The following is a 17,642-nucleotide window of genomic DNA, read 5'->3' as shown; positions in this document are numbered from 1 at the left end:
CCCCAAACGGGCTGTGAGCAGCGAGTCGAGAAGGACACAGATGTCAAAACCATGAATCTGGGGATGCCTGTGTACCGCCTCTGACTCGTTCTCTTTCTCTCTCTCTCTCTCTCTCTCTCTCTCTCTCCATCTACAGTACAGCATCCCTCCTCCCTTGCATTTTTTCCTATTTTCTTCTCTCCCACCCCTATCTCTCTCTTTCTCTTCTTCCCTCGCCCTTTCTTTTTCAGGCCTGTTCCATTCCTTCCCAATCAGCATCCCTCTTCTCTCACCTGGCCCTTATAATTACTCACTTGCTCCAGTAATCCAGGGAAAAATTAAATGACAAATCTGTCGTCATGGTGGCAGGTGTCACCGTGGCTGAAGAGCCAATCAGAGGAGCCCGTGAGACACTCATCACATAGCTGTCACCATCCATTCAGAGTCTTCCTGTTTCTGACACAACACAACTAATGTTATCACAACAGAACTAGCCTACTAGTAAGTCTAGCTAACCTAAGCGAACAAATTAAATACGCATAAAATTACACTTATACACTTATACTTGTTTACTTGACTTTTATACTCTCTAAATTGACTTTTTCAAATATTTTACTCTGGCAAGTTTGCCACCGACAAACTGCAGTAGGGAAGTAAAGCCGAAGTGGAATCCATCACTTCCGTTGTTTGGCTGTGCCCATAGCAACGTTTGAAAATGAGGTGGATAGCTTGTATTATTGACCATGGGAGTGGAGTATGTTAATTTGCTAATATGCGCTATTCTGCGATCAGAGAGGTGCGGGGGGTTACCTTAAATCGACATCTATGTCTTCGGCGCCCAGGGAACAGTGGGTTAACTGCCGTGCTCAGGGGCAGAACGACAGATTTTTACCTTGTCAGCTCGGGGATTCCTTCCAGCAACCTTTCGGTTACTGGTAGTCAGACAGAACAGTCTGTGCAAGGTTTCTTCTGTCACTGTATGATTGCCTTCTGTGGCCTTGTCGCATGAATAAATGAGAGCAATACTGTGTGTGCGTGTTCTTGTGTGTGTGTGTGTGTGCGTGCGTGCGTGCTGGCGGAGAGACCGTGTCAGGGGAATACACGAAGTGCAGGATAATAGTTAATTATTAAGTGCCATAACATCTTATATGAGGATTGTCAAAAAAACACAACTTCAAATTAGCACCACAACAACGAACTTAACCTTTGCCGAGTGTTTCCCTTAGCAGGTCATTGTCTGCTTTTTTGGCAGATATAAAAATGACAATTATTAAAACATTGCCGGACACGTCTATCAATGTATGACTATCGCCTGCTTGTCTTGGTCTTGCACTCTCACTAGCGAACAGTATCAACTAGGTCCAACCCGCGACTGTTCACGCACTAAGTCTGACATACACAGTTGTATGGACAAACATGAGCTCGTTGCTGCCTGGATATGTATCTCCTTCTGTTCTCCCATGTACACACACTTTTTATATTTACAGTACGTTTTCTACGCTGAGAAGGCGTTATGCTTCTTCTGGAATTCACGTTTTTATTGTCATGCGCACCGGTACGGTGATATGCCTTTCTTGGTTGATCTTTTCCAACAACGCAGTAGTACTAGAACACGAGGAAGTAAGTGAGCTATATATAGGATCAGTTCCAGTGCCACTGCCAATACCATATTTACAATGTGCAGGGATGCTGGAGCGGCAGGGTTAGATACAGTATGTATAGCGGTAAGGTAACCAGGCATCAGGATATATTATAAACAGAGTAGCAGTGAGTGTGTGCTTGTGTTGAGTCAGAATGAATGTGTGTGTGTGTGGGTTATGTATGTGTGCTAATTAAGTGTGTGTGTGTGTGTGTGTGTGTGTGTTGGAGTGTCAGTGTGAGTATGTAAAATGTTCCTAGATTGAGTGTGCATGGGAGTGCACATTTTTGTATAAAATAGAAGGGTCCGTGTAGACATTTTGTTAGCTATTTAGCAGTATTATGGCTTGGGGCTAGAAGCTGTTCAGGAGCCTGTTGGTGTCAGACTTGATGCTCCGGTACCGCTTGCCGTGTGGAAGCAGTGAAAACAGTCTGGCTTAGTTGGCTGGAGACTTGAACACCTTTCCCGGGTCTGTCTTTTTTGCCGTCCTACCCAACTACATACTACTGTTTTCCTGTCATCTTTCCTTTCTTTTTAAAAGAATGTTCATGTATCCATGTTTAGCACCAAAGCAATCCTCGTCCATAGATTTCACAATGAGTTCGACAGTAGACAGCAGTTGTTGCAATAAAGACATTCTGCTGTCCGTAGCTTCCCGCCAGTCAGGTGTGTGTGTGTGTGTGTGTGTGTGTGTGTGTGTCATGTACAGTCTACTCTTCAATATTGTGTTTGTGACAGTAGGTTATTTTGTGACAACTTTGAAGTGGTTATATCTTTCTTAATTTCTAGCACTTAAGCATATGGCTGTAATGTCCCTCCATGGGTGGGGAACAGCCATGGCCCCAAGCACTTCAGCCTCTGCCAAATCACCAAGCCGATTAACCAGTCAGATGAACTCATTTTTAGATGTTTAACGTTTACAAAACACATTAAGACTCATGTTTAATGTTCATTTCAAATGGTTTAATGTTTATAGAATACATTCAGATGGGGTTTAATGTCTTCGTATAACCAGAGCCTGGTTTGGCTCTGTGGCTGTATCAAAGTGAATTACTCCCTTGATTTAATTCTGAGTTGCAGGAATGTTTTTTTTTTTTTAAATACTTAAAAAATGGATTCTACATAAAGCATGTTTTGTGTTTTTTGTCCCAGTCATAAACATGAGTCACAAACCAGGTCAGTATTGACAAAGTGTAAAAAGTAGGATAGAGTGGCCATAAAGGTCTGGTATTTGATGGATATACTCGTTACTGGTGCTTTATGAAATGGATGCCGAGTCAACAAATCAAATCAAATCAAATTTATTTATATAGCCCTTCGTACATCAGCTGATATCTCAAAGTGCTGTACAGAAACCCAGCCTAAAACCCCAAACAGCAAGCAATGCAGGTGTAGAAGCACGGTGGCTAGGAAAAACTCCCTAGAAAGGCCAAAACCTAGGAAGAAACCTAGAGAGGAACCAGGCTATGTGGGGTGGCCAGTCCTCTTCTGGCTGTGCCGGGTGGAGATTATAACAAAACATGGTCAAGATGTTCAAATGTTCATAAATGACCAGCATGGTCGAATAATAATAAGGCAGAATAGTTGAAACTGGAGCAGCAGCACAGTCAGGTGGACTGGGGACAGCAAGGAGTCATCATGTCAGGTATTCCTGGGGCATGGTCCTATGGCTCAGGTCCTCAGAGAGAGAGAAAGAAAGAGAGAATTAGAGAAAGCATATGTGGGATGGCCAGTCCTCTTCTGGCTGTGCCGGGTGGAGATTATAACAGAACATGGCCAAGATGTTAAAATGTTCATAAATGACCAGCATGGTCGAATAATAATAAGGCAGAACAGTTGAAACTGGAGCAGCAGCACAGCCAGGTGGACTGGGGACAGCAAGGAGTCATCATGTCAGGTAGTCCTGGGGCATGGTCCTAGGGCTCAGGTCCTCCGAGAGAGAGAAAGAGAGAAGGAGAGAATTAGAGAACGCACACTTAGATTCACACAGGACACCGAATAGGACAGGAGAAGTACTCCAGATATAACAAACTGACCCTAGCCCCCCGACACATAAACTACTGCAGCATAAATACTGGAGGCTGAGACAGGAGGGGTCAGAAGTCTCTTATAATGGGGTTTCAATCCGAGAGGGAAATTCATGTTTCATACTGTTAGGGTAATGTTTTCAAGAACTTCCTTGCCTCCTTTCCTCTTTTATAACTTCTATGAGAAATTGGTCAGCATATGGTAAGCTAAATATGGTAACAAGTAATCAAATCTAGTAAAATTGTTTACTGTTGTACCTGCCTCGTAAACTGATATACACTATACTGAATATATATATATATATATATATATATATATATATATATATATATATATATATATATATATATATATATATATATATATATATATATATATATAAAACCATTTTGCAATTATGTTAGCAAAGCTGAAAACTGTTGTCCTGATTAAAGAAGCAACAAACTGGCCTTCTTTAGACTAGTTGAGTATCTTTAGCATCAGCATTTGTGGGTTCGATTACAGGCTCAAAATGGCCATAAACAAAGAACATTCTTCTGAAACTCGTCAGTCTATTCTTGTTCTGAGAAATGAAGGCTATTCCATGGGGGAATTTTCAAGAAACTGAAGATATCATACATCGCTGTTTCTAACTCCCTTCACAGAACAGCGCAAACTGGCTCTAACCAGAATAGAAAGAGTGGGAGGCCCAAGTGCACAACTGAGCAAGAGGAAGGATCTGCCCCTTTGTTTACAATTTTCACCTAAAATGACATACCCAAATCTAACTGCTGTAACTCGGGCATCAAGGATATACATGTTCTTGGTACCATTTGAAAGAAAAAACTTTTAAGTAGAGGTCGACCGATTCATCGGAATGGCCGATTAATTAGGGCCGATTTCAAGTTTTCATAACAATCGGAAATCTGTATTTTTGGACACCGATTTGACCGATATTTTTTAAATATATATTTTTTACACCTTTATTTAACTAGGCAAGTCAGTTAAGAACACATTCTTATTTTCAATGACGGCCTAGAAACGGTGAGTTAACTGCCATGTTCAGGGGCAGAACGACAGATTTTTACCTTGTCAGCCTCAGGGATTCGTTTTTGCAACCTTCCGGTTACTAGTCCAACGCTCTAACCACCTGCCTTACATTGCACTCCACGAGGAGCCTGCGTGGCATGCTGACTACCTATTACGCGAGGGCAGCAAGAAGCCAAGATAAGTTGCTAGCTAGCAATAAACTTATAAAAACAATCAATCTTCACATAATCACTATTTAACTACACATGGTTGATAACATTACTAGTTTATCTAGTGTATCCTGCGTTGCATGTAATCGATGCGGTGCCTGTTCATTTCTCATCGAATCACAGCCTACTTCGCCAAACAGGTGATGATTTAGCACTGATTGTAGCAGTGTATGTGCAAAGTTTTAGACTGATCCAATGAACCATTGCATTTCTGTTCAAAATTTTGTGTCACGACTGCCCAAATGTGCCTAATTTGTTTATTAGTAACTTTTCATGTTCAAACAATAGCATGGTATTCTTTCACTGTAATAGCTACTGTAAATTGGACAGTACAGTTAGATTAACAAGAATTTAAGTTTTCTGCCAATATCAGATATGTCTATGTGCTGGGAAATGTTCTTGTTACTTACAACCTCATGCTAATCGCATTAGCCTACGTTAGTGCAACTGTCCCGTGGAAGGGACACCGATCCCGAAGACGTTTTCTAAACAGGTCAACATTCCGAAAGCCACGGGGCCAGATAGATTACCAGGACATGTACTCAAGGCATGCGCGGACCAACTGGCAAGTGTCTTCACTGGGATTTTCAACCTCTCCGAGTTTGTAATACCTACGTGTTTCAAACAAACCACCATAGTACCTGTGCCCAATTAAGCGAAGGTAAGCTGCTTAAATGATAACCCCCCGGTAGCACTCACATCGGTAGCCATGAAGTGCTTTGAAAGGCTGGTCATGGCTCACATCAACACTATCATGGCGTAAACCCTAGACCCACTCAAATTCGCATACCGCCCCAACACATCCAAAGATGATGTATTCTCAATCGCACTCCACACTGTCCTTTCCTACCTGGACAAAAGGAACACCTATGTGAGAATGCTGTTCATTGACTACAGCTCAGCGTTCAACACCATAGTGCCCACAAAGCTCATCACTAAGCCAAGGAACCTGGGACTAAACACCTCCCTCTGCAACTGGATCCTGGACTTCCTGACGGGCCACTCCCAGGTGGTAAGGGTACGCAACAACACATCTGCCAAGCTGATCCTCAACATTGGGGCCCCTCTTCCCTTCCAATACTCCCTGTTCACCCACGACTGTGTGGCCAAGCACGACTCCCAACACCATCATTAAGTTTGCTGATGACACAACAGTGGTAGGCCTGATCACCGACAACGACGATAGGGAGGTCATCAGAGACCTGGCCGTGTGGTGCCAGGACAACAACCTCTTCCGCAACATGAGCAAGACAGGAGCTGATTGTGGAAAAGGCGGGCAGAACAGGCCCCAATTAACATCGACGGGGCTCTAGTGGAGCAGTTTGAGCGTTTCAAGTTCCTTGGTGTCCATATCGCCAACGAACTATAGTGGTCCAAACACACCAAGAAAGTCTTGAAGAGGGCACGACAACACCTTTTTCCCCTTAGGAGACTGAAAAGATTTGGCATGGGTTCCGAGATCCTCAAAACGTTCCACAGCTGCACCATCAATAGCATCCTGATCGGTTGCATCACTGCCTGGTGTGGCAACTGCTGACCGTAAGGCGCTACAGAGGGTAGTGCGTACGGCCCAGTACATCACTGGGGCCAAGCTTACTGACATCCAGGACCTATATACTATTTTGTGTCAGAGGAAGGCCCAAAGATTTGTCAGACTCCAGTCACCCAACACCATCATCATAGACTGTTCTTTCTGCTGCCACACGGCAAGTCTAGGACCAAAAGGCTCCTTAATAGCTTCTACCTCTAAGCCATAAGACTGCTGAACAATTAATCAAATGGCCACCTGGACTGTTTACATTGACCCCCCCACCCCCCTTTTTGTTTTTACACTGCTGCTACTCCCTGTCACGCCCTGACCTGAGATATCTCTGTTTTCTTTATATTTTGGTTAGGTCAGGGTGTGACTCTGATATGGTTCCCAATAAGAGGCTGCTGTTTATCGTTGTCTCTGATTGGTGATCATATTTAGGTAGCCATATCCCTTTGGTGTTTGTGGGATCTTGTCTATGTGTAGTTGCCTGTCAGCACTCGTTTTTATAGCTTCACGTTTAATTTTGTTAGTTTGTTCAGTGTTCATTCTTTAAATAAAGAAGAATGTACTCATACCACGCTGTGCCTTGGTCCGATCTTTATAACGAACGTGACAGAAGATCCCACCAAAAATGGACCAAGCAGCGTGTTCAGGAGGAATGGACCTGGGAGGAGATTTTGGATGGAGCAGGACCCTGGACGCAGGCTGGGGAGTATCGTCGTCCTAAGGAACAGATAGAGGCAGCGAAGGCGGAACGGCGATATTATGAGGAGTTGTACCATCGAGACAAGCACGAGAGGCAGCCCCATAAAAAATGTTTTGGGGGCACACAGGGAGATTGGCTGAGTCAGGTTGGAGACCTGAGCCAACTCCTCGTTCTTACCGTGGGGAGCGTGTGACTGGTCAGACACCGTGTTACGCAGTGATGCGCACAGTGTCTCCAGTTCACATTCATAGCCCGGTGCGCTCTATTCCAGCTCCTCGCATTTGCCGGGCTAGAATGGGCACCCAGCCAGGACGGATGGTGCCGGCTCAGCGCTCCTGGCCTCCAGTACACCTCCTTGGACCAGGATATCCTGCGCCAGCTCTGCGTACTGTGTCTCCGGTGTATCTGCACAGCCCAGTGCATCCTGTGCCAGCGCCCCGCACTTGCCGGGCTCAAATGAGCATCCAGCCAGGACTCACTGTGCCAGCTCTACGCTCCAGATCTCCAGTGCGCCTCCACAGTCCAGTACGTCCTGCTCCCCGTACTCGCCCTGAGGTGCGTGTCACCAGCCCACTACCACCAAGTGCCGGCACCATGCACCAGACCTCCAGTGCGCCTCCAGAGTCCAGAGTTTCCGGCGACAGTTCCCAGTCCGGAGTTTCCGGCGACAGTTCCCAGTCCGGAGCTTCCGGCGACAGTTCCCAGTCCGGAGCTTCCGGCGACAGTTCCCAGTCCGGAGCTTCCGGCGACAGTTCCCAGTCCGGAGCTTCCGGCGACAGTTCCCAGTCCGGAGCTTCCGGCGACAGTTCCCAGTCCGGAGCTTCCGGCGACAGTTCCCAGTCCGGAGCTTCCGGCGACAGTTCCCAGTCCGGAGCTTCCGGCGACAGTTCCCAGTCCGGAGCTTCCGGCGACAGTTCCCAGTCCGGAACCTCCGGCGACGGTCCCCAGAGCCACCGGCGATGATCCACGATCTGGTTCTACATAGGTGGAGGGATCAGCGTAAAGAGGGGGGGCTGTGTCCAGAACCGGAGCCGCCACCAAGGGTAAATGGCCATCCCGACCCTCCCCTATAAGTTCAGGTTTGCGGCCGGGAGTCCGCACCTTTTGGGGTGGGGGTACTGTCACGCCCTGACCTGAGATATCTGTTTTCTTTATATTTTGGTTAGGTCAGGGTGTAACTAGGGTGGGTACGCTAGTTTTTGTATTGTCTAGGGTTTTTTGTATGTCTAGGGTTTTTGTAGGTCTAGGTGATTTGTATGTCTATGGTGGCCTGATATGGTTCCCAATCAGAGGCAGCTGTTTATCGTTGTCTCTGATTGGGGATCATATTTAGGTAGCCATTTCCCTTTGGTGTTTGTGGGATCTTGTCTGTGTTGTTGCCTGTCAGCACTCGTTTTTATAGCTTCACGTTTCATTTTGTTATTTTGTTAGTTTGTTCAGTGTTCATTCTTTAAATAAAGAAGAATGTACGTATACCACGCTGCACCTTGGTCCGATCTATACGACAAACGTGACACTCCCTGTTTATTATCTATGCATAGTCACTTTACAAATTACCTGGACTAACCTAACCTGTAATTATTTTTTATTTTTTTACTTTAGTTTATTTAGTACATATTTTCTTAACCAACAATGCAGTTCAAGAAATAGAGTTAAGGGCTTGTAAGTTAGCATTTCACAGTAAGGTCCACACAGTAAATACATTTTAATTTAAAGGTCCCGATCATGCACGCAACTGCAGTGTTGATAGCAAGTCAGGAATTCAGATTCAGCAGTGGAATCAGGGGGAAAAGGCATCCAACTCAAAGCCAGACTCCTTAGAACTCTTAATTCATATATAAGTGACAGTCGCCCAGTGTCTGACCAATATAAATGTGCCTTTAGCTTTCTGTCATCTTTGATCACACACCGTGGTGGTCATCTCCACCGTAGACTGAGGCTGTGTCTGAAATCTATCTTGCATGCTACTTACTAAAACTACATACTGTGTACTGATAGTGCTACATACTATTTAGAATGTACTGTTTGGTAAAATATATGCAGTATGCAACAAATATCAACATACTAGGCTCAACCATATTGAGAATGCGCAATTGCATTATTTTTAGCCATTTGTTCGTTTTGGTACGGCCTGTCCCCTTATATGATTGTCAGCTGTTGTCAAACACATGTTGGTCTGAAAATATGATTTTCTTCCTCAATGCGATGCAGCAAATTCGTACTATATTAAAAGACTAAATGAGTATGGCATCCTGGCATTTTAAAGTGTAAAACATTTTTTAAACGTTGTGTACCCAAACGACCTACTATTTAGTATGCAAGCACGTGTATCCGGACTTGGCCATATATCTCCACTCCCTCCCTAATAGGGATGGGCACGGTTAATTGAATATCAGGAGTGATTGTTTTATTTTCAAGCTCATTTTCTATCTCATGGGCTATGGCTTATGGGTTGCGTTTTACATGAAAAGGCATTTTACTATCATAGTGCATTTTCCCCACTTCAAATAGCAATTAGCCTGGTACAGGTACGAACCAACAGAGGGTCCACATCACAAGAAACGGATCAATGCAAATCACTCAGTTCTATGATGGCGACAGCAGACTTTTCTTTCATTGTTACTGTTAGCCTAGTCTACTGTTAGTTAAAACACCCTGAAAACAACTGCACAATGTCTGCTGTTGTGGCATTTTTTACATTTTATTTTAGCTTTATTTAACTAGGCAAGTCAGTTAAGAACAAATTCTTATTTTCAATGACAGCCTAGGAACGGTGGGTTAACTGCCTGTTCAGGGGCAGAACGACAGATTTGTACCTTGTCAGCTCGGGGATTTGAACTTGCAACCTTTCGGTTACTAGTCCAACGCTCTAAGGCTAGTGATGTGATTGGTGATGAGAGTAGAGGATTTATTTATTTATTTGTATTTATTTATTTATTTTTCCGAATTGAAAAAAATCATGATATTCGAATAGTGAAATAATTTCAAATGCATATCCCTATCCCATATCCCCTATCACTCTTCTCCTCTATGTTCAGTCTGTCCATACATCTCACCCTCTTACTCTCTTTTTTAGTCTACCCTGATCGTTGCACCATCAGCCTGGCGGCAGTGGGCGACACGGAGAAGCACCAGGACCGCATTGCATTCTGGGATGACGTATACGGGTTCAAGATGGCGTGCATGAAGAGGGCCGTGGTGCCAGAGGCCGTGGTGCAGGTCCTCAAACCAGACACACTCATCTCTAAACCTGCAGTCATACAGGTATATACACACTCAAGGTATAGAGAAAGGAAAAAGGTTACAGAAATAGAGTGGGTGTAGAGGGTGAATACCAAGCGAGGGAAAGAGAGTTAGTCGTAGAGAGAGAGAGAGAGAGAGGTCCCTGGAGGCAGGTTGTTGTTGTGTGTGGCAGTGCTCTAGTGCTGGGTGATTGATAAGTCTAATCCTTGTTTAAGTTCCTCTTTAGGAAACTTCATTACTCTGTCCCCCCTGCAGATGGAGAGGCACTCACTGAGCTGATGGAGAAAAACACACACACACACACACACACACACACACACACACACACACACACACACACACACACACACCACAGAGAGACTACACATACACAAACACTGCAGGGAGAGTACAACACACACACATTACAAGCACAGTCATCCTCACAGATCCTGCACTTACATATACCATATACACACACATTGCATTTCCTAATGGACTTTCTATATCACACACACAAATGAGAGCATGGATACTTTTTTAAAACCATTTTCCATATTCTCTGTCTTTTCCATGGACGCTCCTTCCTCTACCCATCCTCCATTTTGTGAAGTAGCATGTTCTTTTCCATGTCTCTCCCATGATGAACGAGCGGAGCAGGTGAAATAATATAATTTGAATCCTCTAATCGATAGTTTCTCCCCTTTAGTGAAAAATGGACAGCTCCCCCTTGGCCCAAATTGCCTGGATTTCTGTCCATTGCCTCACTCTGATACGATCCAATAACATTCCATTAAGGATGGTCGGAACAGCGTAAAATTAAGAGCCTGTCTCAGGGAATTGCAAATCCCTTTTCAAACAGTTATTGCTTTTTTCCTCTCAGAATGTTAAGGAATGTGCTTTAGAAGGTGAAATTGAAAAGGGGTATAAAACCACCCCTAGTTGTTGTACTTTTTTTTAGGTATGTAAGTCCTTTGTTGGGGAGTCTAACCTCTTGTTTTGGCAAGTATTCTGTTTTTGGTGAATTGTACTCAAGAACAGGGGAAAAGCAGTCACCTTTAGTACAAGTGCTTAGTTGTCTTGTATCGCTGATACTTCACTGTTCTTCTGTTTCTTGCTTGATAAGACCAAAAGCGTGTTATAATTTCCTGGTTTGTTGTGAAAGTGTGTGCATTGATCTTTTGTTTGTGGACTCCTCTCCTCAGGGAATCGATTGTAACGCAGTGTCTCTCTCTGAGCTGGAGTTTGCATCAGACTTCTGCCTAAAGATAACAGACAGCACAGACTGCACAGTGAGTCGCGTGCACACACACACACACACCTAACTCAATCTTCTGAGTTAATCAAGGCTGTCAGCGGTGAGGATTGATCACAGGTGTGGTGATGATTGATCACAGGTGTGGTGATAAATGGGGCCAGCTAATTGGCTAGGAAGGGTGAGGTGGGTGGTACACCAGTGTGATGGATAGACAGACACACCTGGGGATCAGGAGGATTGACTACATGCATGTTGCGTCACATGTGAAGGGAGTTTGTCACACAAGGGAGACCTTGTTACATATGTGGTGTGTTCCTTCTGTACCTTAAATATAAACATTTAATGCATATTTAATCTTTATGTTAAATATGCACATTTTGGTGCCTTCTCCAATTACTAATCAGGTCAAAACTCTACAGTGGGGTGGTGGTGGATTTGCGTCATGGCACAACTTGGCATTTTCCAGCAGGAATTGAGTGCTCTTATAGGACAAGTTCAGATATTACCTCCCCATTTAGAAGCGTTCTGTGCCATTTCATGCCTACTGGGAACTGCTTTCTCTTATCTGTCTCTTATCCCGAGTACAAACCACCGTCATGTGCCCTTGAGAAAGGCACTTAAACCCAAAATTGCTCTACATTGAGGTGTGCTGAAATGTGGCTGACCCTGAGCATCTCAACGTGCTTTGTGTGTATGGGGTTGTTGGGGGGCAGAATAAAAATAAACATTATAACCAAAAGGAGTATCCAAATAAAGACTCTAACACTAAAAGCTCTAACACACCTGATAAACCTGGACTGATAGTGATAACCATGGTACAGTGGATTATTTTTAACTCACCGTACAGAGTGAACTATCATCCACCTATCATCTAGTCTATTCTGTACTGTGCTGGCAGGCACTCACACCGCGACTCTTTGTTTACCCCTCCTCTGGGAAGCTCACAGACTGATCGGCATAGGGCTCTGGTCAAACGCAGTGCACTATGAAGGGAACAGGGTGCCATTTGCGAAGCAACACACAGAGAGAGAACAGAGAGCAGAAATAGCCCTGGTGGACTCCGGCAAGTGATTTGTCTTTGGTTGGCCCATTGTATTTCTGAGAGCATTGTGCAGTGTCTCTCTCCACTATTTCAAAAGTTAATCAATAGCTGGTTATTATCTGCTTCTGCTCTTGGTCGGCCCCGTGGATCTAATGGAATTTGTAAACATCCTCTCATTTTTCCTCTTTTCTCGGCCACATAATTGAACACATCCACCTTTTTTATTTGTTCCTTTTCTTGGAATGTGGATGACCTGTTCTAGGTTTAGAGCCTAGTGCAATGAGAAAAGTGAAACAAAAAATGATATGATCGGGCTAAAAACAGTCATTTAAATCAATGTTTTTAGTGCTTTTGTGTTAATTATCTTGTATAAAATAAAATTGCCAGGCATATTTTTTCCTTCAAATCTCTGTAAGTGACTGAGCATTTGACTGAAAATTTGACAATTAACAGAATCTCTGGTGACAGGTGTTAAGGGTGGCCCTTGGGTGTCTGTGTTTGACCAGTATTTCAAAGGGGTTTTGTGGATAGTGGGCAGACTGTGGGCGTTGGAAGAAATGTTCCATAGCCACTGGCCAGTTTCGTGTTTTCCCCCTTATGGGTTAATGTTAGGATTTTAGAGGCTCCTAATCTTAGATCTTTGCCTATTGGTAACTTCTGCCCTGCGCGTGGACCACGTGTGAGGGAGAGAATGTGTGTGGGTGTGTATGATGGAGCTCCTGCTTTTGTTCTCCTGTCGACAGTCCATTCATCAGCGATGCCTGCCTAACCTTGCATTAAATGAACAGCACAACCCCTGCGTCTGCGCCGCGCACACAGAAGACAAATACCCCCCCCCCCTCTCTCTCCCTCCTTCTGCCCCCCCTTTTTACTCTATCACTCCTCCTTTCCTCGCACGTGTAGGCCGTCAAAAAGCATGGTTTGTGCTTGCATTGTTTTGTAGTCAGAAAGACTATCTCAAGAGATTAATTTCATTCAGTCTTGTGGTTCAATATTTATGCACTAGTCTATAGTCCAGATACAACCAATTTTCCCCTTGGTGAGATAAAATAGTCCTTATTGAACTTTTTAAGACTAGTTACTTTAGACTAGTGTTAAGACTTTTATTACTCCAAAGCCATTTTCTGATAATATCCACTAGAGATCATTGCCCTGGTTGCTGTGAATTGTGGAGGAAAAATGAACACAAGAAGTTATAAAACTATCCCTCACTTCAAAAGCCTCATAAAGATCTGGGTTGGTTCTAACACCAGTGTCTCTCACTGCTGAAGAGGTTGGAAGAAACTCACTTTTGCTTGATTCGTCTTTCAACTGCTCTCCATCAAATTTAAATCGTATAGAAAAAGTGGCCTTCAAGTCAGACAGAAGGTGCTCTCTGAAATTTCAGGGGTGTTTTGGAGCACATTACGAGCAAAATCATTAAACTCCCATCTCTGGTTATTTGTCAGCATCGCTAGTTGTACACCAGGTGACTGTCACACCAAACACCTTACCCCCTTATGGGGGTGCAGCCCCCATAACGTAACTCCATGCGTGTTACTGAGTTTACAGTCGCCCCTGCTGTGTGTATTACCAGAGTTTAACTAGGCAGGAATGCAGGGCCTCAAAGTTCTACTTGACATCAGAGATGTGATTCCCCCCCCCCCCTTAGTAATGAGGAAGTCCTGTCTGATTTCACACGGAGTATCTACTATTTTGCTTTTACATAACTGTGATACAGGCAACAGTGTCAGATTGAATTCTTGACAGGGGTTGCTTATGGGTAGAACTCCAAAAAAGAGCTGTAAGGGGAGACGGATCAATGAAAGTGTCATATACACTTGTAGTGTACGAAGCATTAGAAACACCTTTCTTATATTGAGTTGCACCCTCTTTTGCCCTCAGAACATCCTCAATTCATCTGGGCATGGACTCTACAAGGTGTTGAAAGCGTTCAATAGGGATACTGGCCTATGTTGACTCCACTGCTTCACACAGTTGTCAAGTTGGCTGGATGTCCTTTGGGTGTAACCATTCTTGATACACACAGGACATTTTTGAGCGTGAAAAACCCAGCACCGTTGCAGTTCTTGACAAACTCAAACCGGTGTGCCCGGCACCTACAACTGTACCCCGTTCAAAGACACTTAAATCTTTTGCCTTGCCTGTTCACCCTCCGAATGGCGCATACACACAATCCATGTCTCAGTTGTCTCAAGGCTTAAAAATCTTTCTTTAAACGGTCTTCTCCCCTTCATCTACACTGATTTTGAAGTGGATTTAACAAGTTACCTCAATAAGGGATCATAGCGTTCACCTGGATTCACCTGGTCAGTCTGTCATGGAAAGAGCAGGTTTTCCTAATGTTTTGTACGGTCAGTGTATATCAGAGACATATTTAAATATCAACATTCCAGAAAACCAAAACCTGAAATAGTTTGGCTAGTTCTATTTTACATGGAACACATGTAAGATCAAAATCAGAGAATATTCTTCCAGGTTTAGCCCTGGACTAGTGGACACAGTGAACCACCTTGAATTTGATTAGGCTGTTTCTAGCGCTAAAAGAGAGAGAATGTTCTCTTCCTATGTAGCACAGTTCCCAAAGTGTCATCCTCAAACACTGCTCCAAAATTATTTTCCTATAAAGATGGGTTATGTAAGTAATTAATGATTCCATTCAGTGCCTTCAGATTAGTATTCACGCCCATTGACTTTTTCCACTTCTGTTGTGTTGTGGGATTAAAATGCATTTGTCATTTAATGTCAACGATCTATGCAAAATACTCTGTCAACGTGGAAGAAAAATTCTAACATTTGTAAAAGATGAATGAAAAATAAAACACTATCTTGAATAGATAAGTATTCAAACCTATGAGTCAATACATGTTAGAATCACCTTTTGCAGTGATTACAGCTGCGGGTCTTTCTGGGTAACTCTCTAAGAGACTTACACACCTGGATTGTGTAACATTTGCACGTTATTCATTTCAATGTTCTTCAAGCTGTTTCAAATTGGTTGTTGATCATTGCTAGGACAACCATTTCCAGGTCTTGGTGTAGATTTTCAAGCAGATTTAAATCACAACTGTAACTCAGCCTCTCCAGAACCTTCACGGTCTTCTTGATAAGCAACTCCAGTGTAGATTTGGCCTGGTGTTTTAGGTGAAGATGTTTTGAGTAAAGCCAGTGTGTCTATGTATGCGAATGACTCAACACTATACATGTCAGCTACTACAGCGAGTGAAATCACTGGAACACTTAACAAAGAGCTGCAGTTAGTTTCAGAATGGGTGGCAAGGAATAAGTTAGTCCTAAATATTTCAAAAAATAAAAGCCTTGTATTTAGGACAAATCGTTCACTAAACCCTAAACCTCAACTAAATCTTGTAATAAATAATGTGGAAATTGAGCACGCTGAGGTGACTAAACTGCTTGGAGTAACCCTGGACTGTAAACTGTCATGGTCAAAACATGTTGATACAACAGTAGCTTAGATGGGGAAAAGTATGTCCATAATAAAGCTGTGCTCTGCCTTTTTAAGAACACCATCAACAAGGCAGGTCCTACAGGCCCTAGTTTTGTTGCATCTGGACTAGAGTTCGACCGATTAATCGGAATGGCCGATTTAATTAGTGCCGATTTCGAGTTTTCATAACAATCGGAAATCTGTATTTTTGGGTGCCGATTTCCGATTATTAAAAAAAATATATATTTTTTTAGACCTTTTTATTTAACTAGGCAAGTCAGTTAAGAACACATTCTTATTTTCAATGACTGCCTAGGAACTGTGGGTTAACTGCCTTGTTCAGGGGCAGAACGACAGATTTTCACCTTGTCAGCTCAGGGGTTCCAACCTTGCAACCGCACAGTTAACTAGTCCAACGCTCTAACCATTGCACTCCACGAGTAGCCTGCCTGTTACACGAATGCAGTAGAAGCCAAGGTAAATTGCTAGCTAGCATTAAACTTATCTTATAAAAAACAATCAATCATAATCACTAGTTATAACTACTAATCCAGTTTAGCAGGCAATATTAACCAGGTGAAATTGTGTCATTTCTCTTCTGTTCATTGTACTCAGAGTCAGGGTATATGCAACAGTTTGGGCTGCCTGGCTAATTGCGAACTCATTTGCCAGAATTTTACGTAATTATGACATATTTTGAAGGTTGTGCAATGTAACAAGAATATTTAGACTTAGGGATGCCACCCATTAGATAAAATACCGAACGGTTCCGTATTTCACTGAAATAATAAACGTTTTGTTTTCGAAATAATAGTTTCCAGATTCGATCATATTAACCTGTTGCGACGAGCAATCCCGTATCCGGGAGCGTAATTATAGCCTCAAGCTCATTACCATAATGCAACGTTAACTATTCATGAAAATCGCAAATGAAATGAAATAAATATATTGGCTCACAAGCTTAGCCTTTTGTTAACAACACTGTCATCTCAGATTTTCAGAAAATGCTTTTCAACCATAGCTACACAAGTATTTATGTAAGAGTATTGATAGCTAGCATAGCATTAAGCCTAGCATTCAGCAGGCAACATTTTCACAAAAACAAGAAAAGCATTCAAATAAAATAATTTACCTTTGAAGAACTTTTGATGTTTTCAATGAGGAGACTCTCAGTTAGATAGCAAATGTGGTTCACAAGCTTAGCCTTTTGTTAACAACACTGTCATCTCAGATTTTCAAAAAATGCTTTTCAACCATAGCTACACCAGCATTTGTGTAAGAGTATTGATAGCTAGCATAGCATTAAGCCTAGCATTCAGCAGGCAACTTTTTCACAAAAACAAGAAAATCATTCAAATAAAATCATTTACCTTTGAAGAACTTCGGATGTTTTCAATGAGGAGACTCTCAGTTAGATAGCAAATGTTCCGTTTTTCCAAAAAGATTCTTTGTGTAGGAGAAATCGCTCCGTTTTGTTCATCACGTTTGGCTACCAAAAAAATATGAAAATTCAGTCATCAAAACGCCAAACTTTTTTCCAAATTAACT

At 43.0% G+C, this 17,642-nt stretch overlaps 1 protein-coding gene across 2 annotated transcripts in view; it reads left to right on the top strand.

The window, feature by feature from the left end:
• LOC139412125 (protein arginine methyltransferase 3) overlaps positions 1–17,642 on the top strand; it is a 105,262-nt gene that overhangs the window by 46,168 nt on the left and 41,452 nt on the right. For both annotated transcript variants that reach the window (XM_071158936.1, XM_071158934.1), the window contains exons 12-13: positions 10,201–10,388; positions 11,552–11,638. In XM_071158936.1, coding sequence (XP_071015037.1) covers positions 10,201–10,388; positions 11,552–11,638 — 275 coding nt within the window. The remainder of the gene's footprint in view (positions 1–10,200; positions 10,389–11,551; positions 11,639–17,642) is intronic.

The sequence above is a fragment of the Oncorhynchus clarkii genome, chromosome 6 (assembly GCF_045791955.1).
Source record: "Oncorhynchus clarkii lewisi isolate Uvic-CL-2024 chromosome 6, UVic_Ocla_1.0, whole genome shotgun sequence".
In the NCBI taxonomy this organism is placed as follows: Eukaryota; Metazoa; Chordata; class Actinopteri; order Salmoniformes; family Salmonidae; genus Oncorhynchus; species Oncorhynchus clarkii.
Note: the sequence above shows the minus strand (reverse complement) of the source record. Positions and strands in the feature narration are given on the sequence as shown.